The sequence below is a fragment of the Orbicella franksi genome, chromosome 9 (assembly GCF_964199315.1).
Source record: "Orbicella franksi chromosome 9, jaOrbFran1.1, whole genome shotgun sequence".
Lineage (NCBI taxonomy): Eukaryota > Metazoa > Cnidaria > Anthozoa > Scleractinia > Merulinidae > Orbicella > Orbicella franksi.
This window is the reverse complement of record NC_138153.1, coordinates 4629446-4654880: the sequence shown is the minus strand read 5'-3', so window position 1 is coordinate 4654880 and position 25435 is coordinate 4629446. Positions and strand designations below refer to the sequence as shown.

General features: G+C 38.1%; 1 protein-coding gene across 2 annotated transcripts; it reads left to right on the top strand.

Moving 5' to 3' along the window:
* The first annotated feature begins 21 nt into the window (after positions 1-21).
* On the top strand, positions 22-24398 carry LOC145496825 (THO complex subunit 2-like). Of its 2 annotated transcripts, none has more exons than XM_081476576.1 (47): positions 22-108; positions 181-263; positions 334-425; positions 1263-1314; positions 1487-1557; positions 2036-2157; positions 2540-2673; positions 4072-4238; positions 4446-4541; positions 4977-5072; positions 5397-5462; positions 5793-5965; positions 6483-6669; positions 7116-7157; positions 7715-7848; positions 8647-8748; positions 9060-9144; positions 9660-9753; positions 10098-10178; positions 10882-11096; positions 11538-11717; positions 12397-12561; positions 12787-12846; positions 13201-13301; positions 13901-14027; positions 14336-14477; positions 14793-14950; positions 15056-15116; positions 15325-15392; positions 15529-15651; positions 16323-16391; positions 16478-16593; positions 16718-16787; positions 17215-17280; positions 17888-17927; positions 18434-18475; positions 18770-18809; positions 19087-19254; positions 19344-19502; positions 20359-20633; positions 20890-20936; positions 21159-21203; positions 21848-21925; positions 22235-22360; positions 22680-22811; positions 23344-23408; positions 23947-24398. In XM_081476576.1, exons 1-47 carry the CDS (start codon positions 44-46, stop codon positions 23981-23983), a joined length of 4917 nt encoding a protein of 1638 aa, XP_081332702.1. In that variant the 5' UTR covers positions 22-43; the 3' UTR covers positions 23984-24398. The 2 variants fall into 2 exon arrangements, with proteins under 2 accessions (XP_081332702.1, XP_081332701.1); XM_081476575.1 differs by having other exon boundaries at positions 1487-1561; positions 2040-2157.
* The last annotated feature ends 1037 nt before the right edge of the window (positions 24399-25435 follow it).

Genomic DNA, 25435 nt, shown 5'->3' with positions numbered 1-25435 from the left:
GCGGACGGTAACATCCGGGAGCTTCGCGCCATGTAGAGGAAAAATGGCGACCATGGTTGTGCCGCCAAATGTGGTAAAGAACTGGGAAAAATCGGGAAAAGATGATGTGTACGTTCGCTGAATTTTGTTGGAGAGTCTTTCTGACTACCAGGTCCTTACGAATCTTCTATCTATTTGCAGTTTTCGGCTGTGTAAAAACTGCGTGCGGGGTAAAGAAGGAGAGCTGTCGCTGTCTGATTCGAACTTTCAGTGCGGGGAAAATGGTTTGTAAACTTGTCGATTGGGTTGGTAATTTTGAGCTCTTTCCTACAATCCATTCCTTTTGTGTTTTAGATCTCAAGCGCGTAATCTATGAAGTGTTTTGTCACGTTATTCGAGGCGATCTGAAGCAAGAAGATGCCCTTTCGTTGCTTTCAGATGTCACGGTAAGAAACACGTTGGTTTTCTCTAATTTGAAAATCTGTTCTTTCTCCGTACATGCCTCGTAACACATCAGCCAGTTAGTAAGTCGTTCTTTTAGGTTTTTCATTGTTTGGTGAAATTTGAGGATCAATTTATACTCGCACTTTTCTATTTCTATAATTTAGGTTTATAATTTTATGATGTTGCTGGATTTATAAGCTTAATCATTTTAGCGATTGACTGATTGAAGTGTTTTGTAAAGTGATTCAATTTTGAGGGGAAAAATCAATGCACGCAAGGTTCCTAAACTGTTGACATACTTCATTGTTTGTCTGGTGAGTTATGTAACTGCAGTTTGGAGCTCATGAACAAGCGCGGATCTTAGGATAAATGGTGATTGATTTCCAAAACAACAAGTGCCTTCTAGTAGGGTCCAGGGGCATGCTCCCTTAGGAAATGTTCTGGATTTTTTTCATCCCTAATTTTTGGGGTTTCTGAGTAATTCTGAAAATCTGACCAATTTCCGTACAATGGTGGAAACCGGTATGGATCTGCGCCTGATGAAGGCATACCAAAGTGTTGGAAGGGAGAATTTGTTTGTAATCGAGCATAATGCACCAGTCATTTGAAATCACCGAGACCCCATCTCCAACACCGTCTGCATGAATGGGGTGAATTTTCGTGATCATTCCCTCAAGAATTGTTTTCAGAACCTCTGCTTCATCCCTTGATATTGCCTCTCCCAGATGTTTTGAAAGTAGCTTTCGTGGAGTGAAAACTCTCATTGCAAACATATTTCTGGACACAGTTAATCAAGGCAAAACCTTTGCTAATTTTTGCTTCTCTGCTTTTTCCCTCAGGAATTTCATTCAGGATGTGCATCGCTGCTGGCTGACCTGATATGTATCTTGGGTACACAAGCTCTATCCAATTATTGCTGTTACTTTAAAAATATGTTTTTTGTTCTGTCTGATCTGCATAGGCTGACTGCAGTGTTCCCTAGAAGTACAGGTTTGCGTGATTGTGTGTGCTGTGTTTGCGCCCTATGTATCCTATGGTTCCTGGTGTATTCATAATCCTACAGATGTGGAAAGCCAGTGTGCGGAGGACAAGCCGAGCAGAGAAAGATTCCTGTCATTGGTCGCAGCTTTAGTGGTATGTTTTGGGAGCTTTTGGCGTGGCTAATCACAGCTAAATTTTCATGAATACTCTGCAAGAAAATGATGCAGTTTCGGGAAAAATTCAGCCCTTATTCCCTGGAGTTATTAAACTAACATTTTAGTTTTTTTTCTGAAAATTTCTCACCGTCAAGAATGGAAAGGTGGTAAATGAGATCATAGAAAATCGCTTAGTATGACTATGCAGAACTTGTACTATGTCTGACTTAATCTATCACCAGATGCACAGAAATATTAATTATTTGAAACATATATCAATAACCAAAGAAAAATATTTCTTTTTTTAATTCTGAGACTGATGAGGCTGATTTTTTTTTAAAATTAAATGAGCTTATGGTTTTAATTCATTTTTACTTAGGATTAAGGTTGCTATATTTAATACCTATTGGTAAAACGTAATCTTTGGTACATTATTTGACCATATTTGTGTTTCATTGCATACACATTGTTTTTAGGGAGTGGTTCCAGAACCTCTGCTCAAGGAAAGACTGGATGTAGAGACGCTGGACACATTAGGAATCATTCCATCGACAAAGGCTTTTAATCAGAAATATGTTAGGACCAAGACTAAACTCTTGTAAGTATATAGACACTTAATGAAGGCTAACAATAAATTATTTTAAAAAGCAGTCAGAAGCCACGTTTGTTATTAAGGGTATGGAAACATGACAAATTGTATGTTTTACTACTTGCCTATTGATCAGATCTCGCAAACATTGTTTTAGATAAACTTTATTTCAAATAAAAATTTACAAAATCACACAATTTTTCGTTATCATCTTAACATCATGTTCAATTCGCATTTAAAACATGCTTAATGTTGTTCAAGTTTCTTAATATTCTTGTGTTTGCAGTGAGACAAGCCAGCTTTTGGTAGATGAGTTTTGGAATTCAGGATCATTTTTGTAATTGAAATCAAGTGATGATAATTAATGAGTCTTTTCTTTTTTTGTTTTCAGCTACAAGCAACAGAAATTCAATCTTTTAAGGGAAGAGAGTGAGGGATATGCTAAACTGGTGACGGAATTGGGCCAGGAAATCAGTCGACATGTTACTAGTGCAACAGTTCTGGAGAACATCAAGTCTTTGATAGGTAAGAGCAGGACTACCAATTAAAAATATTTCAAGTCTTTAGAGGTGAGAATTATGACTGGGAATTAAGAATTGCCCAAACAATATTCTTTTGACAACTAGAAAATAGGGATTTTGCATCTTCAATAGTAGTGTAGCTTAAAAACTAGACTTGTGAGTGGCTTTGAGAGGAATAGTTTTCTTGCTGGCTGTGCATGCAAAAGAGGCAAGAAGTGAAGTGTACATGTGCTGAGTGGGGGCAGGGGGGCTTGGCTTGAACAGGGAGATCAGATACCACATTTGGTCATGTGATCCAGTTTGTTTTTCTTGCCACAAGAAGCAACTGCTTTCCCAACCACCAGCCCTTTTGCCAGTCTGCATACAGTAATACTTTGAGTAGCTGAATTGCAACCAAAAAAAAAAAAGAAGGGAACACACTTAGACTTACACATTGTATCTGAGTTGCAACAAATGGCATTCAGTGTGTGAGAATATATATATGTTATTTGCCAGCTGGGAGGCCCATATAGTGAAAAACTGTGACCAAGGTTTTACAGATTACAAATGGGTTTGTTTACGCAACTTTTTCATTGAATCGGCTTCTGCGCCTTCTACTAACGATTTGTAAAAAACTCTTCGCAACAAGCAAGTAACTCAGATAGTAGACAAGAAAGATGTTTTGAAGAACAGATTTTTTTTCGAACAACTTTATGTTAGTTGCATTTATTTCACCAGTTAAGTTCCCCAAAATTGTTTTTGCGGTGTGAAATTTTGTGCAAAGTTTGAAGTTTTACCACGAAAACAATTTCAGTCAGTTGTTGCTTTTAAAATCACTTGAAATCAGACTTTTCTGCCGTAAATTGAATAGCAGAAAGCGAGGAAATTCATTAAGTGTATTCCACAGAAATTCTCCTAAATACAGCAACAATCAGAGAGGTAAACTCAACTGAAATTGACTCAAATTTTACAGCGAGAGAAAGACAGGATCACGCGCCATTACAGTGCCAAGCTACAAACAACCAAGCAAACTCTCACGACTTCAAAACACTCAATTGAATTTGCTTACAGTGACTTTCCTTGCCATTTTAAGGTGAACTGAGATAAACTTGCGTTGACTAATCGTCCATGGATGTGTAAAAAAGGCAAAAGATTGACGATTACCGCTAACTTTTAGGAGCGAAATTTAAGCAGCGGGGAAAAATCTGGCCCGTGGCCTGTATCGTAAAAAGCTGGACCAGTCACGTGTGTATGATTAGCCAATCAAATTCGAGGATTTAGGATTCTGGCCTGCTCAGATGCTTGAGAAAAAATAATAATTTATAACACTTTGTAATTAGTTCATTATTATAATATAGACTTTTACATGTATGTATTGAAACATAAGTTGACTGACATAAATTTTTTGTTGCCTTATTTGCAGGGCGGTTTAATCTTGATCCTAACAAAACTCTTGATGTGCTGCTAGACTCCTTTGAATGTCGCATTGATCTGGAAGACTTCTTCCTTCCTCTGTTGAAATCATACATGGAAAAGTGTGAATCTACTGCTCTCTGTCACATAATAGGCTTTAAATTCCAGTTTTATAAGGTATGAAATAAAACAGTCTTACATGAATTCCTTTTGTTTTGATAGGAGAATTACTGTTGAAAAATTAGTTATTGATAAATAGTCCTTCAGTGTTCCTGTGTTAGGATGTGGTATCAGCAAACAAAATACCCGTCAAATACACGGGAAAGATTGTAATATTGTAAATAGACTTGTTTGACTGATGTTTTTTTCATGATCTATTTTTAGGATCAACCAGACTTAGCCACCCCTCCCTCACTCTTCCATTTGACAGCTCTGCTAATAAAACATGGACTCCTTGATTTGAATGATCTTTATCTTTATGTGAGTAGACTAATTTTATATTTTTTGGGTGTGTGACTCTCTTGCGTCAGTCAATAAGCACTCTAATATAACAGTTCCTTGCTCTTTGTAGTGTTGTACATGTAGAGTGCTTTTCAATTGAGTGTTGTAAAACCAAAACCAAAGTAATCACTCTAGCTAGTAATCACAAAGGACACAGACAATACCACTAACCAATCAAAACTAGAGGTAATTACATGTAGCTAGTGCAAAGTGCTGGAAAACGGATGGGAATGAGTTACAATTGGTTTTTAATTAGTAACTGTTTGACTTCTGATTGGATGAAAAAGTGGCACAACTGAGTTTTTTTAGCCAATGGTGTAGCATAGTAGGTGCAAACCCAATTACTTATTGACACTCAAATGAAACTGCCCTAAGTAAAGCATCATAACTATAAGTTAATTTATTTTTCTACAGCTCAACCCTTCCGATGGAGACATAGTCACCAGTAATACAACTAGAATGGACGAGGCTAAACAAGAAGCAAGAAAAATGAATATGGCTGTTCTAGCAGTAAGTTCTTTGTAAATTTAGTATTATTGCAGTTTTGCAACCTTGTTTTGATCTACAAGGGCTTATAAACACTATGGCTACCAGTATACATGTCTCTGTGTCCTGCAGATGGATTGCTTCTGTAGTTCAATTCAGGGGCAGTAGGCTTGAACATGTTATCTGTCAAATCTGATTAACCCGACTATTATGCCACCATACTTGCATTGTTTTGTGACTACCTTCTGTGTTTTGTGGCTCTGATAATGACTATAGGCAACACTTTTACACACAATTTTAAATATTTTCATTGTAATTACCAACATTTGGTACTTTTTTGTTCCCTAGGAAATTGCTGCAGCAAACAATGAAGAAAGCAACAAAGAAAACAAAGAAAATGATAAACCAACAATAGTATGTTTTGGAATATTCTTACATGTTGTCTGTAAATAGTATAAAATAAGTGGAAGAAATGTGGACAGTTTGGAATGATGGTAAGGAAATCAAGTGACTGTTCAATATTTTTATGATTTACTATATAATTATGAAAAAATTCTTTAAAACTGAGGTACAAAGTAATAATAATTATGAAACAGTACAAAGTAATAAGCAATGTAGATCCCACCAATATTGTTTGACTGTATTTGATAATGTTTTTCTTGAAAAATAAATTTGATTACCCTGAAAAATTGCCAATTCTAAAAGTATTTCATGTATAACTCCAATAATTTCTTTTATTTGCAGGTTCCAGATAATCAGAAATTTGGTTTGTGTGAGGCACTGCTTATGGTTGGTGCATGGGACCACGCCTGTTCAATACTTGATAGACTACCACAATTTGCTGCTGTGTCAAATCCTGCTATAGCCAAAGGATTATGCAAGCTTATTCACACAACCATTGAACCACTGTATCGTAGGTAAGTTTATTGTCACTTTTGATCTCTGGGTCATGGTAAAGTTGTTATTCATGAAGTTATCCACTTCTGTAAAATATGGCACCTGAAACTGTGTGTATCCTGGAAAAATTCATCAGTGGAATTGTCTAAGGATGTATGTGTAGTATTCCTAGAAGCCTCTTGGGTCAATAACGTGAGCAACACAAAGTCGCACTTCAAGCTACCGCTTGTACACACATGCACACGCACTCGCTTGGTCATGTTACAATGATCATAGTCCCAGGTGTCCACAGGACACCACAGTATGTCACTGTGTTTTCTTTGTTTCAAAGTGAGGAAAGTATGGCAGTATGGGCATACTACATCTTCTCTTGACTAATAAGAGTTTCTTTATAGAATGTGATTTACATAACTTTCGATACAGGGACCTGGGTATGAATTATCACTCTACCTTTTTCAAAATGGTGCAATGTTGAGTGATAACTTGTGTGCAGATCTCTCAGTAAATCATGATCTTCTTTTGTTTTAATCTTTCCAGACATTCTTCAAAGGCTGCTCGAGGACGGCCCTATGCTCCAGTCCCTGGAGGACCACCACAGTGTAAAGCCTTCACTGATCTGCCGCTGTATGTGTTCCCCATGTTGCTTCATCTTGGGCCTCATTTGTCAACTGATCCAATCCTGATGGCAAAAATCTTGAGAATCAGTAAAGGATTCATGAAAGATGTAAGTTAGCTTTTTGATTTATTGAAGATCTTCTGAGAGAACTTGTTTGGTTTGAACCCACCAACCTTTCTCAAAACTCCAGTTTGCTATGGCTTTTAAAGGCCCCTTGCACTCAGAATGTCTTCTTTGCGATTTTTTTTTAATTGAACAATTGTTTTTTCCTTTTTTTTGATCTTCTTTGCGATGTTTTTACTGTGTTCTGGGCAAGGACTGTTTCCCATTTAGAGATGAGACTTTGTCAGATTCTGTTTTTATGCAGTTTTAAGATAGTTGCTGACTTCCCCAATGATGTTTGATCAAAGTCGTTGACAATATTATCATCATAGCAGGTAGAACTGATGAAGAACAAACACATAGCTTCAACAGTCTAAAAAAAAATTTCTTCACCAGGAATTGTGAGTATCTGGTGTAAAAGTATTAATGTCTGTGTAATTTCTTGTTAATAGCATCCAAATGTGTTTGAGGACAAGGAGCAAAGTTCAGTACAGGTTTGTTTCTCATGGCTTCATTTATCAAACTGGACTTAGAGCAAAACATTGAACTTGTGACAAACACAGAAAAATTTGTTTGATTAGCAAAGTAATTATTAAATATCAGTTGTTTTTATTTTTTAGAACGGTTTTGAATTGAGTGTCGTAAAACCAAAACCAAACCAATTACATACCAATTAGACTACTCAGCCAATCTCAAACCGTAGTAAAACCAAAACCAAAACCAAAGTAATTATCTAATTACTTTCGACACTCAAATGGAAACCGCTCTAATATGTTCAGTGATTAGTAATCAATTTACAGTACATTTTGAGAAATATGTTTTCTTTCCTTGAGTAAATTAAATGAGAAACAGTTTCATAAAACATCATTATGTTATATAAGCATTAATGGTCAATTTACAATGAATTTACATGGAATGTGTGTAATAATTGACAAAAAGGCAGCAAATTAGCCAAATTATGTGGAATCGTCAGCGGTATTGAGTACAATAATTATTATTTTTTTCACCACCAGAATGGTAACAGCACTGTTAATATTGGTTAACATTATAGGTTGAGAAAGTCTGGTGTGGCCTATTGACACTGGTAGATGAAGTTCTTTTACCTTCAATTTCACTCCTTGAATGCAACTCCAGCTTAGCAGAAGAGCTGTGGGCCATGCTATGTCGTTTTCCTTATGAGCTCAGGTACACCATGTTTGTTGTGTAACTTATTATGAAGTGTTGTTGAATGGTCCTGTGATACGGCAGTTTGCAACTTTTTTGAGATCTGCATCTAATATATCCAAGGCAATTATTTTATAATACAAAGTCAGGCATAGATGTATTGATAATAAACAAGTGGATAATTGAAGGAAAGTTTCAGCCTTGCCAGTAGAGAGAACTCTTATATTGATAGCTGGAAGTGAAGCTCTATTGCATGGAAGGTGTTCTGGTTTCCCTCTCGTAAAGGAGATCAGTTAGTCTTGCTCACCTTCAGTGCCGCAAACTTCCTAGATTAACAGTGGGTCTCTGATGCTGTGGCTAAAGAATCTGTCACTTCATTCGTTCATCCACGTACATTTCACTCAGATAAATACAGTGGAACCCTGTTAATCTGGTCACCAACGGGCCACAGAAATCATGGCCGAATTAATGGAGTGGCCGTATTTAAGGAGCTCTTTAAATATGAAAATGATTGACTGAGCTTTTGCTCGGACCAGAGTAAAGTGGCCGTAATAACAAGGTGGCAGTATTAACAGGGTGGTCGTAAGGTAGGGTTCCATTGTAATTGATTTTGGTGGTGCAAGGTTAATATTGTGATGTTGGTCTGAACTTTAGGTTTAAAATGTCTGTTAATCATTGTTTATGCATTGGAGACAATCCCCTAATTTAGTTCTTAAACTGGGTTTAATTCTACGCTTCAACTGATCCTGAGAATTGTGCCACCTGAAAGTTTCATGCTGTTGTGCAAATTTAACTTACCGTATTATTATTTTTTGTTAGGTATCGACTTTATGGTCAGTGGAAAAATGAGTCATATGGCAATCATCCAAAAATGGTCTTGGCAAAAGCCGCGACAATAAAGAGAGCAAAATACATTACGAAGTGAGTCACCTTCAAGTGTTCTGGACAAGCTATAAGTAGTTTGTGGTGACCCCTGTTAACCAATCTAGTAACTGCTTACTAAGGTTGCATGGATCAGAAAATTTCATGCCTCTTTATAAAGAAGGCAGTTGCATTGTAGAAGTAACATTTGCCATGTTTGTTTGCAATTTCACTATTTTGTTTAAAAATAGACAGGTACTGTGAGCAAGCTCAGTTGCATTGTACAGTGTACAGTACAGATTTCTTGTTCATGTTTTTTCTCACTTGCTCAGAATACTTAAGTTGTTCAAAATTTTGTTATTATTTTGTAGGAGATTAACCAAAGAGAATGTCAAACCCTCTGGAAGGCAGATTGGCAAACTTAGCCACAGTAATCCAGGCATCTTGTTTGAATATGTAAGTTGTTTATCTCTGCTGTTGTGCAAATGTTTATTCCATTTAGGGGCTAGTACAAGAAGTTCATTGTGTGAAATATCCTAGCTGGTCTCCTGTTCAATGACGATACGTGTAATATCTTAAAATAAAATAAATAAATTACAATATTTAGAGAGGAAGCCACATCGGCCTAAGCTGGTTTTCATGCAGGTCTTCTATCCTGGTTGAATTGGAATGTGGAGATGTTAGGTTTTGTGGAGGGAGGAAAACCAGAGAACCTGGAGAAAAACCCTCAGAGCAAAGTCGAGAATCAACAACAAATTGAACCCACATGTGATACCAAGCTGGCATCAAAACTAGGCCACACTGTTGGGAGGCAAGCACTCTCACCACTGCACTATTCCTGCTCCCCTAATTAATATGTAATACAACAGAAAAGATGTCTTGGCTGAAAACTGAAAGAGAGTTCAAGAAAATGTACTACAAAAAGTCATACAAATTTGATGCCGACTAATGGTTTCCTTGTTTGTACACAGCTGTTGTCACAGATTCAGAAGTATGATAATTTTATTGGACCAGTAGTGGACTCGCTCAAGTACCTCACTCCACTGGCATACGATGTTTTAGCTTGTATCCTTGATGTGCACAATATATACATGTTCAGTTGCATTGCAGTACAAACATTATTTGATGGAAAAATACATAGAGGATGTTACACTGCGGCGCAGAGATACAAAATTTATCTTTAAGTTGGTGTTGGTTCCTCAAATGATGTTTAATCAAAATCATTGACAATTATCATGATAACAAACACAACTGATGAGGACCAAACTCATAGGGTGTTTTTTTCAACTTTCCCTTGATCTGGTTAAAAAAATTGTTTAAAATTTCCTCAGGGTTAGTGATGAGAATAAATGTTAGTATGTTGATATGCCCATAGTGGTTACTGTTGAGCTTCCTTAACATGATAATAGATTGTATTATTGAAGCTCTGGCAAATCCAGAAAGAGAAAGACTAAAACATGAAGACACTAACATTTCAGAGTGGCTAAAAAGTATGAAACCTTGTTCTTACAATTTGCTGGCACTACTTTTGGTAATCGCTTGACCCGCCACTTTCTCTCAATTATGAAAATGTCACTTTGCCACATACATGTAGGATAGTCAATATTATTTTAGTAGCATTCAGGTGCTTTTATGTAAGGGTTGTTTTTCAAACAATTTATGGTAAAAATTAGTGGTTAAAGGTCCAAATGACATTTCAACCATTCTTCAGTCATTATCAAGTTAAAAGATAAGAAGTTGGGATGTTAAAAAGCAATAGATACGAAATTTATCTTTGAGTTAGTGTTGGTTCCTCAAATGATGTTTAATCAAAATCATTGACAATTGTCATGATAACAAACACAACTGATGAGGACCAAACTCATAGGGTGTTTTTTTCAACTTTCCCTTGATCTGGTTTAAAAAATCGTTTAAAAGCATGCAAAAATTTAAATCAATTAAAAGTTTTTGCGCAAATTGAGTCAGATTGTATATTGAGATTTGGTCTCAGTTTGCCAAGAAAAAATTTCCTAAACATTTTATTGAAAATAATATCTTGCAAGTCTGACTGCATCCTTCCATACAGTGTATGTGTGACCATTATATATGACCATTGTGAAAACTCTAAAAGGACACTCTTAGCACAGCACCAAAAGAGTGAATTTTGTTTCCTGTCTTGTTTAACCTGACCTCCATATTCCTTTTTTTTTAAAGGTTTAGCAGTGTTTTGTGGCACTGTTTTCCGCAAGTACTCCATTGAACTTACAGGTCTTCTGCAGTATGTGGCAAACCAGCTCAAGGCTGGGAAGAGCTTTGATTTGCTTGTCCTGAAGGAGGTGGTACAGAAAATGTCTGGAATTGAGATATCAGAAGAGGTGACAGCAGCACAACTAGAAGCTCTGTCAGGTGGTGAACTTCTAAGGGCTGAGGTAAATACATGTGTCATTAATTGCAGGGAGAGAAGAAAGGTTGGCTCGTTGGATAAGCAGATAGATAAGAAGAGATTTTTTTTGTGATGCTAGATAAAGGTAAAAAGTATCAACATTTTGCACTGCTGCCTTCTTTAGGTTAAAAAAAAATTGCTAAGAACTTATCAGTTTGTTTATGCAAATAAACCTTATTACGATTGGTGAGTTGAGTAAGTTGGATAAGCAAACTGGTGTTAAATCTGATGAAATAAAAGTGCCAATTGACAGAAAACCAATCTATAAGCAATTTTTTCCAGCCGGCTAGTCCGCTTGGTTTATCTTAATGGTGCTTAAGTCTTGTAAGACTCAGCATAGTTACATCTGAATGTAGATGGGAAAAAATATTGTTTTGAAGGTTTTTCATTTCTATTGATTACTAATTGATTAATTTATTGTTTGCAGGGTGGATACTTTGGTCAGATAAGAAACACAAAGAAGTCTTCACAGCGTCTGCGTGACACACTGTTAGAAGGAAAGTTAGACTTGCCATTGTGTCTTCTTATGGCTCAGCAGAGAAATGGCATTGTGTTCTATGAAGATCCTGACAGGCATTTGAAGCTTGTTGGAAAGCTCTATGACCAGGTGTGAAAAAAATAATTTCTTGTTTTGTAGGATAGATTAATTGGAGGTAAAGAAATAATATTGTGAAAAAAAAGTTGTGTGACTTTGCTACAACTGTTAAGTGCATCAGAAGCGTCCTTTAGCAGAGTTTTGAATGTTCTGTAAATTTTAAATGTGGCTAAATGCAATCTAGGCAAAATTAATCTGAAGCCAATGTTGTCAGTGGTCAACCCCCATTTGCGTATGTGACCTACAGGACGACCTCAGGAGCTTGAGCTTACTTCGTGGCCTCCATACATTTTGTGTCACTTTACATCTGATTTTCGTGGATCATTTATGTGTTGAGCTGATCTTTGTGCATCACTGGCTGTGGATATTTAAACAATAGCTTACTTTTCTGTGAATCATTGTGGATTCTTGCCCCTAGCCCTCCTACCCTCATGGTTCATGGGTTTAGGTAAGTATTTCTCCACTGAACTCTGTTCAGTTTGATGGTGCCAAGCGGTGGTTGCATGTAGGGGTGGTTCCCACTCATAGGGTTGCCATGGATACCTCTTTGCTGTGCCTGAAGTGCTCAGCCCCCTCCCCCCTCTGCTGACCTACAAGGCACCAGTTCCCAAGCTCATCTATTAGTGATGAGTTTAAAAATCATGTTCAAATGTCCTTACCATAGCCATTTGGTTCTGTTATTTTTGTTCAGTGTCAAGATACTCTGGTCCAGTTTGGTGGCTTCCTTGCATCACAGTTAACTGCTGAAGAGTATGAGTCACATCTGCCGTCACTAGATGTCTTAGGGCAAACTTATCACCTCACACCTGATGCGGCATTCTTTCTTTCCAGACCAATGTTTGTACATCAGATAGATGTGAGTATGATTAGAGAAAAAGATGCTTTGTAAAATTAACTTCTTCTCCTTTTAAACCTTCTTTGTAATCTCTCTGTTTTCTGTTGTGCTCATTTTTTTTGTAGTTTCTTGAAAAGGTCATTGGCAAAGTAGCGACAGTTTTTTTTACATTGCATGTACTTGCAGTGCTCAATGAAGCGTAAAAAAAGTGTTGTGTACATCTTTAATGTGTTTCCTTTCTCACAGACTAAGTATGAGGAAGCAAAGAAGGCCATTGCTGCTAAAGGAAAACAACTACAACAAAAGGTGAGTTAGAATATGACAGCAAACTAATCAAGTCTAGATCTCTATTAACAGTATACGTGACCCCCTGTCATGAATGGTTACCAATTTAAGAATTATCTTGTCTGTATTTAAATTAGCCTCACTTAACTTGTTTGAGAGTAAAATAAAGGATCTTGTTGTTGTTGTCAAAACCAAGGCTAATCAGGCTAAATTTGATACCTAACAAAAAATTTATGATTGGCAGCCATTCGTGAAAATGGTCTATAATTTGGTCTAATTTTCAAGAAGCTGATGGTTACTTTTATAGAAGCGATATGAACTGTGCTTCATTCTGCATGGGGCTAACAACTCGATTTTGTATTTATTTATTCATAGCAAATTCTTCAGTGTTACATTGAAGCTGTAAATTCTGTTATGGAGCCTGTGTTTCAAAGTGCTCGGCTACTACAAGTACCTAAAGTGTGGAATAGCATCAGGTATGCCATTTCTAGTGGCTGGATATCGATTACATTTGTAACGGTGAATCTTCTCTCCACTGCAGCTGTTGAAAATAATTTCGTTTGTCTTGTAGTAACCTGCTCCATCACTTTTCAATCACTACAACAGCAAGAAACCTTGTAGAATTTTCAGACATTTTTATGTTGTAGAATCCAGGTTTGACTGGATGTTTCTGTTTTTGAATTTTCGATAACAGGAAAATACAATGTAGTATAGTGAATAAAAATAACCCTTAATAATACTCGCAGACAGTTTACTCAAAGCTCACGGGCATAACACAGACTTGTAAAATAATATTGATCGTGCCATGATCAATCAATTTCGGTGAAGTGCTGGTATTCTACAAAATCATATCCTTCTGAAAATTGTGCTTACTGTATTATAGTATTTATATTACAGTATTTGTATTACTGTATTTGTTAAAAAGATGAAAAGAAACCTTTCAAAAAGTGCCAAATGACAGTGATGCTAGTATCTTAGAAGCTGTATCATTCACCTAGGGTTTATCTAAGAAGCCATAACAAGTTTAAGCAGGATGAAATAAAATTATATGCTAATGGTTGCTTGTTGTTTTCAGCCCACAGTTGTATGTGACGTTCTGGGCTCTGTCCATGTTTGATTTGTACGTCCCATCTGAACGATATGAACAGGAGTTGAGCAAATTAAAACAACAACAGGCACAGTTGGACGATAACAAAGACATGGTATGTCACGCTTTAAACAGGGCTGACTTGCGTTTTTTGATTGAATCCATTTTGTCTTTCATGTGATCTTTTATTACTTTTGTCCTGGTCACCAACGTGAAACAAAATAAGTCAGAAGTGATGTTGTGTTACAAAATCAATCGTTTCAAACGTGATTACGCTGAGAAATCTTGTTTTTCGTTCGTCATGATTTTGATTCTGAAGGAGCATTTTTGATGAATGTACAATCGATTCTCTGTGCCCTCTAGCACTGTTATTGCGGGTGACTTGAAGTTGATTTTTTTTGTAATTGTATTGCTTTCCTGTAGCCTGTCAGCAAGAAAAAGAAAGAGAAAGAAAGATGTTCTCTTTTGGTAGAAAAATTAAAAGAAGAGTTTAAACAGCAAGAAGAACACAATCAGCGAGTGATGGCTTCTCTTAAACACGAAAGAGACTCTTGGCTTCCAGCAAGTAAGTACAAACTCGCTCTGTCCTTAGAGCTATTCAAGGTAATTTTCTGTTCGCTCGAGCTTCACCTTGGCCAAACTCTGAAGTTGTTAAAAAAAAAAAAAGTTGTGCATTGTGCTGGTTTCTTTTCAACCAATCCGAGACAAAAGCAAAATCACACGTGACTCAGCAATCGCGTGTTTTCCGTCGCTTTTCACATTGAGTACTGATTGGCTCATCGCGTAATTTTCTTTGCTGTGATTGGTTGGATGTGACTGCTTTAACTGCCCTAGCACAGAACTAGTTACATAACTCTAATGTTGAATTGTTGTGTTTTAGAAGCGACAAAGAGTGAGACAATCACGCAATTTCTTCAGCTCTGTATGTTCCCAAGATGCGTGTTTACTGCAAGCGATGCTGTGTACTGTGCCAAGTTTGTTCACATGCTGCATAACCTCAAAACGCCAAACTTTTCAACGTTATTGTGCTTCGACAGAGTAAGTCACCTTTTGAATTTCCTTGATAGTTTTTTTTTTTTTAATATTTATGTCGACTTTCTTTTGTAACCGTGTTTAGTGATTCATATTTTTCTTTCGCTGAAGGTTTTTTCGGATATTTCATACACTGTAGCAAGCTGTACAGAAAACGAAGCCAGTAGATATGGTAGGTTTTGAGGATCAACTTCTGTTTTCTCCTTTAGGGTTGCAATAAAAAAAATAAAGAAGGCTAGGTTGTGAAATTTACGTTTTATATCAACGAACAGACGCTTTTAAACTGCATTGAAAAGAGATATGCAATGTCCAGTAAGGAGATTTGTGATATCGAGCTAGGGGACTTGAAGGCTTAATTATTTGCTGGTATTTTCTTTCAGGTCGGTTTTTATGTTCAATGCTTGAAATAGTGATGAGATGGCACGGTGATAAGAAAACTTACGAGAAGGTTAGTCACTCTAAAGTGGTAGTGACGAAATTGAGTTCTTGCACCGCACTTGATGATCTGTCTGACGACTCGATGCGTTAAGAATCTTCTTATGAGGAATGTAATCTGATTTTGGTGACGTTTTAATATTTAACAGGAGTGCGGTAGCTACCCTGGATTTGTGACAGTTTTGAGAGCTACTAACAATGATAAGGCGGATCACTTAGACTACGAGAACTACAGACATGTTTGTCACAAGTGGCAGTACAAACTCACCAAGGTACTTATTGTTTACTCTTTAAATTGAGGATTTCATTGGCGCGTTATAGTAATGAAGAAATATTAAACTGTTCACGGTTCGGTCCTCGGGTATTGTCTGAGCCCGCACGTTTTGTGAGAGCAAGACGTTGCTATGCAACCTACGTGACGTGTCGTGACGCAAACGTTGCGTCATGTTCACGGCTCACGAGTAATCGTGGAATAATTCTGATTGGTTTATGCGAATTGGAATTGATGATTTTCTCAAAGCAACACTGCACGACCAAGTATACTGTTTTATGGTGATTCAGTGATAAGCGTTTCAGGTTATCGTGCACCTTTAGAGCACCTTTAAGGTGTCTCACGTCCAAGCGATGTAGTGCGTCCGGTTTAAACTGTAGATACCTAAACCCCTATATCATATTAAAGCTTATAGAGATGGCTATCAAACTATACCAAGAATGCCAGCTCTATAAGCTTTAATTTGATATAGAGGTTTAGGTATCTACCATTTAAACCGGGCGCGCTGCATCGCTTGGACGCAAGACACCTCTATAGGTATGCGGTAACCATAAACTGTTTTTACCGTCGAAGATAACTATGCATTGCATACTTGGAACGAAGCAAATTGATTAGCAGTAGTCATGTAAGAAAACACAGAATTATTTTGTTCAATATGTTGTACTGTTTCAGGCTCTTGTGGTTTGTTTGGAATCAAAGGATTATACACAAATTCGAAACACAATCATGGTTTTAACAAAGGTATGTTCCTATCGATGTGATATGTCAAACTTTGCAAGCTGTTAAAATTGCTCCTCGTTTTGATCAGTTGTCACTCTTTTTTGCAGATTTTGCCATATTATCCTAAAGTGTTAAACCTTGGTCAAGCTTTGGAAAGAAGAATCGATAAAATCTGCGAAGAGGAAAAGGAAAAGAGACAAGATATTTATACTTTAGCAGTAGGGTAAGAGAATTTAATGATTATAACGGGTCCAAGAAACGAACTAATGTCAATATAACATCTTGTTCACAAGGCGTTTGTGGAGAGCAAGGATTTGATTGTTTTTTTTGTGTGTGTGGAATTCAAGGTATGCAGGTCGCTTGAAGGTTAAGAAGCGAGACATGGTTGTAGAGAGCGAGTTTCATCACAAAGAAAAGGTACAAACCTGAATGAACACTGTTAAGAAATCGTTTATGAGTAGTTTATCGCAGGCTAGCTGCTTGCGTGTGTATGTATGTATCTGTCATTAACTTCTGAATCTGATCGAAATGAATTTTGTCCTTCTAAATTCTGTCAATAGGCGCAGAGTACAAAATCTTATACTTATGTGACTCAACAGAAACAAAATATAACCATGAATCCTTATTGCTGTTAACTCGTGTGTAGCCTTTTCTAAAGACCGTGGGAAATTGGGCGTATTCCTTTCAAACATCGCAAATTTTCGAAACTTTATGTACTCCTCTTAAGTAGCACTACTACTTTCAACCAGTTAATATTTTCTTTTCTGTCTGTCACAGCACAGCTTTCTAATTATTTGACCGTTCTTATATGTCAGACTTTACACTTTTTTGTTTTATTTTTCAGCCGCCTGTAACAGCCACCCCGGCATCAAGTCAAAGCGAAACCGTTGCTGTTAAACAAGAGAAAATGGTAAGTCATGTAAGGAAGTCAAGGGCTTGCAGTAGAGCTTCACTCTATAGCAGTTTGGGTTACCTGTGGACAAGCTCTCTAACAAAGGAGCGGACGTCGAGTGAAACGAGCCGAGAGGAAGAAAAGAGCTTGTTCAGGAGGCTACATTATCAGCATCTTAATTCATCTAACTGTTATAATACGTTTTTGTATTTCTCCCGAGGGAGAATTTGAGTTTTGGTCAAGGTTGTGTCTTGGTGCGTTTGTGATCAAACCGTTGGTTGAGAGGGTTCTGTAGAACTGGAGATCCAAAGATGAAAACCTTTGTTGTGCAAATTGTTAGAAAAGAGTTGTAGAGTAGGCCATTTCCAAGTTACCTGGTGCCTCTGTTAAAAAACGAGTCCTCGTCCAAACCCTGACATATGAAAATGAATTTGATTTGCATGAAAATGAACATGTATGCGGAACTCATTCCCATGTGAATGGTTTTGGCACGAAGACTCGTTTTTACACAGAGGCAAAAGGCAACGAGGAAATGGTCTATACTCCCGTGTCAATCTAAATACATGGTTTCTGTTTTAAAGATTAGCTGACTTGATTTCTGTATTTCATCTCTTTGTCGCTCTAGGAAGCTCCGGCGACTCCTGCAGTGAATTCAGACACAACAAGTAAGTGTGTCCTCGACTGATAAGCCTTGAAGACTATCTGGAAGCTTGACATAGTAATCAAGTTAATTATTTTTATTTTCTTTTGACTGAATTGTTAATTTATAATCATATAGAGGTGGAGTATCGTTGGTAAAAGTAATTGGATTGACCGGAGTACAATTTTTGGGAGTAATAGCGCGAGTAATTTCAAAATCGGACGAGGCGCGAGACCGATTTGAAATTACGAGCACGATTTTTCCCTGAATTGTACTTCGCGAGGTCCAATTACGAATGAATCGTATCTTAAGCTGACAAATTTTCTGAGCGAAAAAGTCAGTAGGACGTAATTGACGTGTGAATGGCGTAGGTATCCAAAAAGTTGTAATTGGACACCTGTAATTGGATACCCACGTGATCGCGCGCTGATTACGTGACAAATAGGCGCGCGGAGAACCAATCACGATCGAAAATTTTGTTTTAGATACGATTAAAGACCAAATCAAACTCTTTGTATCTTTGTTATTTAGAAAGTGTGAAGAGTGAATCTGACGTGAAACCCAAAGCTGCAGGTTTGATTAGTGACTTTGTTTTGTTGTGTTGTATGAGCACTTAATGTCTGCTCTTGAGTGTGTTGTACTATAAAGCAAACATCTCTTTCATGATTTTTCGATGTACAAAATTACCTCCAGGAAAGTTTGTAATTATTAGCCAAAGAAATAATAAGCAAAAATAGACAAGAGTGATTAAGGATGGCAAGATTTAGAAGGATAACGAACGAGCTTCAAGAATTTACGCTAAATTTTTCAAAGTTTGCCCTCCTTGAGGAACCTTTCTTGACGTTTTTATTGTTTTGTTTGTCTTAGTGAATATCAAGAAAGAGCCAAGTGGTTCGAAATCCTCCAGGTATGTATTTTTAAACCTTGAAAAAAAAAAGACACTGAAAAATCTAACAAACAAACGAGCTGGTGAGCGAACGGACGGACGGACCAACGAAGGAACGAACGAGCGAGCAAGCGAACGAACGAACGGACGGACGGACGGACGGACGGACGAACGAACAAACGAACGAACGTGCAAGCAAGCAAATACACAGTAAATTCGGTTTGGCGACTGCACGATGTTCTTTAGTTCTTGTTAAAAATCATTAATCATTTTTATTTACTTTCGTTTCCCTGCGCAGTCCCAGTGCGACGAAAACCGAGAGCGCGCCTTCCTCGCAAGAGAAGTCCGCTGGTAAATCAAGTGCAGGCTCATCCAACACGAAATCATCAGGCACCAGTACCCCAAGTGGTCAGTCGTCCCGGTCAGGTCCAGCTGACTCACCAAGCAGGACCACGCCAACTAACAAGTAAAACACAGGGACACTTTTTATCTTCCTTTTTTTTTCGCAACAACATTCGACGTAAAGTTATCAATTGTGATGTTTTTAAATCATAGATCTGGCACTACAAACAGTAACTCTAGTCAGCAAGCGTCGAAATCCACTGCGTCCAATGCGAGCTCTAAAGGCACGAAAACTCCAACTAATGTGAAAACAGAAAACAACACGAGCACGAATGGAAATGACGTGTCCATCAGCAAAAAGACTGAATCCAGGTGAGTGAGACTGTGTGCTTTACCTAGTACACTGGACAAAACTGTTCTGGATCGACGTTTTGTACCAAAAAGTAAATAATTTAGTACTTATCTTAAACTTTATTAAATTCCACACATGGAAAGTTATTTTCATATGGATCGCGCGAGGAGGACTTTAGTTAGAACGTGTCCAAATTTGCTTACTGAATCACAAAAGTGAGAAAAGAAAAGAAAAGAGGGAGTCGCATGTTTTTCCTCGACATCGAAGTGTTACAACAGTGTTGCTGTGCGTGGAACTTCGGTACGCGTTTGCATGATAACAGTTTAGTAACATTTTTTGTTGCTTTCAACGATCGTTCGAATTTATCATCTACGATTCAACGTGATCTTAACTTTTGCTGTTTGCTAGATGGGTGGTATTTAAATCCTTCCCACGCAACCTGAGAAAAGATGAACTCCACGAAAAATAAAAATAAATTAATAAATTACAATATTTAGAGAGGAAGCCACATCATCAGCCTTAGCTGGTTTTCATGCAGGTCCTCTATCCTGGTTGAATTGGAATGTGGAGATATGTTTTGGTTTTAATGGGGGGAGGAAAACCGGAGAACCCGGAGAAAAACCCTCGGAGTAAGGCCAGAACCAACAACAAAATTTAACCACAACTTCGAAACCAGGCCGGAATCAAACCCGGACCACATTGGTGGGAGGCTGAGCGCTCTCACCACTGCGCCATCCCCGTGCGCCATCCCCGTGCCCCCTGGAGACAGGCTTCTGAAGCATGTTAAAGAAATGGTGACTTGCGAAACTTCTGAACAAAGTTTGCTTTGTGCGGAAATGAACGGTTTTTCAAGTGTCCATGTTCATGTCTTTTCAGTAAACAGAAACTGAAGGAGAAGGAAAAAGATAAACAGATTGACAAGGAACAAAATGACAAACCCAAAGAAAAGGTGAAAGGAGAAAAAGCTGAGAAAATAAAAGAACAGAAAACAAAAGACAAAGAAAAGGAACGAAGTAAGAGTAAAGAAAAAGAAGGGAAAGATAAAGTGAAAGAACGGTTGAAAGACAAGGACAGAGAACGGTCTGGGAGTAAAAGCAAACATTCTTCACCTGTAGTTCCTGAGTCACCGCGTGATGGAGAGTACGAAAAAGGTAGGAACCGGTAGAGATACACTAATTAGGGGCCAACTGAGGTATACGGGCTATACGGCTCAGGTGCTAATTGGGGTACACGGTGATAGGAGCCTACTAAGGCGCACTGTGTGTGTTGCTGATGTCCTGTTATTGACCCAAATCTCTTTGTCAAACACTGGTTCATTTGCTAAGTCTACGATGTGCGGCTAATGGAATGGACAATCTACAGTGTCATATGTTAAGCGTAATGACTGTGCTGTGCTTTTTTTTTCAGAGCCGAAGCGTCGGAAACTTGAAGGCATCTCATCACCCTCTTCACAGGTTTGTCTCTGATTAAATGTTACTTCCTTCCTCAATCCTCATTATCCGTTAGTTCGATTTTGAATTGAAATTACGAGGAGATGTCAGATGTTGATCTTGGATATAAATGGTTAAGGGATCTTAGCTATTTAGTGCACAGCTGACCCAAGAGATGGCCTCATTCCTCGAGGCTGGATATAAACTCATTGATATACTGTAAAATATTTGAATATCTCTTTTCAGGAAAACTCTCCAGCCCGGTTAGCTGGCGATTCCGACTCATTTAAGGTCAGTTTCTGTGTAAAACTCATTGCTATTTCAGAGATACTAACCGCCTACTGTGTACTGTACTCTATAATTAACAGGATCCCGTTAGGAATTAAGAATGACTAATGACTAGCTTTTTTCCCTTGTTTTCCACTTTCTCTTTTTTCTGTTTGTTTGTTTTTCCTTCTTTTTTTATTATCATTTATGTAAGCGCGTATATTTAATCAGCAGTATTCTAAGTAATTTTTAGTGTTGTTCCGTTGGTCGTAGTTGAAAAGTAAGGAAACAGTATAGCATAATTAAGTGCGTTGTAGAGAAATAAAGTGTAGTATGTATGTAACTTATATGTTTATGCAATTTATCTATAATAAAAAAGGAGCATTGTAAGTAGGCCAACTTTAATTCAATTGGCGTAATTGTATTGTAAGTAGTGGAAGTATAAGTAGTGTACGTATAGTGTAAGTAGTAAGCATAGTGTAAGTGTATATGTAAGTATAATGTTAGTACTGCAAGTAGTGTAAATGTTCGTCCTGTAAATAAAGTTGCATTAAAAAAAGAGAAAGGATGACTAAGCATAGCAAGGATAGAAATGTACGAACTACTGTGAGTGTTGTTTTCTGAGAATGCCTTTCAAACAGCTTTCTTGTGCCTTTTTTTCTTCACAGAGTCCCGAGAACCAGGAGAGGAAATCAAAACTCACGGAATACGAAAAGGAAAAGGCTTCAAAATCAGACAGGAAACGGGTGAGTGAGGTTATGTGGCTGGTTTATTAGCAGTTTGTTATCCGAACTACAAAAGTCAGACAATATTAAGAGCTACAAGTGCCATATTTGGCAATCCTCGTTCGCTCTCGAAGAATTGTCTTCCCATCGGAAAACAGCGCGAACACTCTCGGGTATTTCTTCGTGTTGCCAAGCAATTTCCGATGAAAATCATATATCAAGTCAATTTACGGATAGGATTTGGTACCGGGTAACGTAACTTTAGAATAAAAGGGGGATTTTTAAGTCTGTCTGGTATGTTATTGCTCATTTATGTTTTGCTTGATGTAGTCTTCATTAGATCCTGCTGAGGGTAAAGAAGCCAAAAGAAGAAGAGAAGACACCGATGTCACTGTTGTTGTGTCCAAAACTTCCAACTCACACGGCGCTGAAACCAAAGTCAAAGTCAAGAGCGAGGTGAGGAGTGGAACAACAAATTCACCTGACTAGCTAGGGGGTTTGAAGGCTAGTCACGTAATCCTTTGTAACGATTACACAGTAATAAATGAGGTTGCGTGATGAGCCAAAGGGTGTGGTTTTTACGATTGAGTGTCGCACTGTTTTCAATACAATGTAAATAATCTTGGTACAAAGTTTTTGTCCGTTTGTTGCTCGTACTTGTGGTGGATTTTCAACATTTAGTTGGTTGGAAAACTAATAGCTGCTGTGTGATGACAAAGGACTTGTTCCAACTGAAATAACTGAACTGAACATTTTGCATACTGCGTGGATTTAGGACAAGCAAAAAGTCACGAAAATTGTACGAAAAGTGACAGCTGATGCCTCACCACCGGCGGGAAAGAAAGAGAAAGAAAAAGACAAAGAACGAGAAAAAGACAAGGAAGTCAAACCAGCAGCGAGTAAAAAGGTATTTGCTTTAATGTTATGGGCAGACATTTCTTGTAATTCAATTTCTTAGTTGGTATCTTATTTAGACAATGAAGAGTTTCTTTTCTCTGTCTACTGTGATTAGTTGTTTGTTGTAACAGGTATACAACAGTTTTGGTTAATCACATTCCAGATAACACTATTGTAACGCTAAGTTAAAGAGGCGAGGTCACGCTACTGTTATGTTATTGTGGCAAGGTCACGCTAATGTCACGCTGTGTTAACGGGTTTATGTCACGCAAGTGTCACTCCTGCCTACAATAAGTCACGCCAGTTGTATGTGTCTTGGGGGTTATATTAAGTAGAAGTTAAAGGCGGTTCCGAGGTTTAAACTTAAAACTAAACGAGCTTCTTCACTGCATGTACAGTTAAACAAATGTATATATGGTTAGCTGACTCCAATTTCTGTCGAAAGGTTTCCTTCTCAATGCCTCACTCTCGCTGTCTTACAAACATAAACACATTCTGGTCTTTCCAATATTGTAACTGTGGTTTTTTTTTTCATCTTTCAGAAAGAAGCGCGTCACCAAGAAGTCAAAGACTCAGAATCCAAGGAAGATGAACGATCCAGAAAACAATATCCTTTTACTTGCGCTGTTATTTTTAGAGGTTAAATTTTTTTTTTATTCCTGAAAGTCGAGTCGTTTCACTATTTATTGAGTCAAGAGAACGAGACCAGTCCAGGCGCCACACACCTCCCGCGAACTCGGTGCAAGTAAATTGCTTTGTTGACTTTAAAGCACTGCGCGGAAATCGTTATTTATTTACTTTATAAATTATTCTTGACCTAAGTTTTGTAATAAACCAGTTCTTTTATACCACGTAGTTGGCTATGTGTGGCTCTTTTAGTCCACATGCCGGGATGTCCCAAAACTACTGAGCAAAAGCTATTCTGAACCACCGAATACGTTGAACTAACTTTCTTCTTTCGGGTTTTAGTGCATGCTCCATCAGGTTTATTTATCCTGTATACAGGGTAGTTTTCCGTGTGATGGCACCATAGCAGTGAGTGAAGCAATGCTGCTCTATTCAAGGGCTTAATTTGAAAAGCCTCTGCTTGCAACTGAAGTAGTTTTGAAGTCTCTCTAAGCAGTTCTCTCCTTGACACCTGTTACTCATTCCAGATCAGCTTCAAGAAATCGAAGAACCTGAACATAGAGAAACAATGAAGATATTTTTGTCCTTCTCCGTCATGGCGCCATCCAGCAGTCCTGTCGCTCAAACGTACAATACAATCCCTCACGCCCAGAATAACATGACCGGCAGTTGTGCTCAAAACAAGAGTCAAAACTGAGTTTTACTTCCACAGCGGAGATAATGTGTTATAGTAGAGTTTCTTAATATTTTGCGTTACATCATTGTTCGCATGGACTCGGTCACGTGTGAACGAAGCATCATGTAATCGTAACACTCTTCGTTTTTAACCTTTTTTTTAAGTCTTCGCCAGCGTACTCTGACACTTTGCTAATGAACAATGCTGAGAAAACCAGCACGTAGTGAATGGAATAAAGTATTTTGAAGTACGACTTTCAGTGCTAAGAAACAGAATTGAATAAATTCTACTTTGTACAGTAACAGGCTTCTTTGTTGAGACTCGCTCTGATACTGAAAGATTTCTCGTGTTTCGTTATGTCGAAGGGTTACTGCCACACTGCAAGAAGGCCTTTAGTCTTACACAACTATAACAATCTATACAACGGTTACTCTTGGGTAGAAATCCATGACCGAGAGAAGTGGCACCTGTGGATGGGAGGGAGCGGGGTTATAGTGGTGAGGTGAATTGATCAGCCCACGGTCGGGACAAAATAATCTCGCCTGTTGTAGAGGGGCGGCCATTAGAGGAGATGCCACTGTGTCTGTGGGGAGCGGGGCGGGGCGGGGGGGGGGGGGACTGCATCCGTTTAAGGCTGACACTCGAGTGTTTCACTATAAAAAAATCAGGTTACCTTACCTCTAGTTCGTGGCATGGAAGGAGGGTTATCCTAACCCCACCCCCTCGCTCCACCGACCAGCCCCCATTTATACGGAAACATTCCAAAGTTTACCAATTTAGAGTCCAAAATAGACCAATTTCGATATATTAAAATTCAGCCTAAAACAACAGACCTCAGCACAAGGCTCTGGGGAATAAACCCCACAAACTCTGTAGTTATTCCCCACAGCCTCCTACTGAGCTCTGTTGTTTAAGGCTGAATTTTAATGAATCAAAATTGGTCTATTGGCCCTTCTGATGTAGCTTATGTTCTCAACATCCCATAGTTTTTATTTAAGCGTTTTTACTTTGAGAACAGGTGATCCTGTCGGCCAAACACTTAACTGCTATTTGTAAATGTATTTATAAAAAGTTCAGTCGCCCCCCGAGTGAAGCGGTATGGAGTTTAACCTTCCTATGAAAGACAACTGTTCTCCATTTAAAAACAGGCGTGAATAAATTGTCACGAAGGTGCAAGCTGTAACATTTAAACTCATTCCTTCCCGGGAGCTGGAGTGACCTGGAGTGAAAATTTAGAGACCTTATAATCAACGAGCCGAGTGGCCGGCTAAAAGTGGCAGCGATCATCCAGGCTTCTGAAACATGAAGCAACTTTCAGAATTACTTCTACC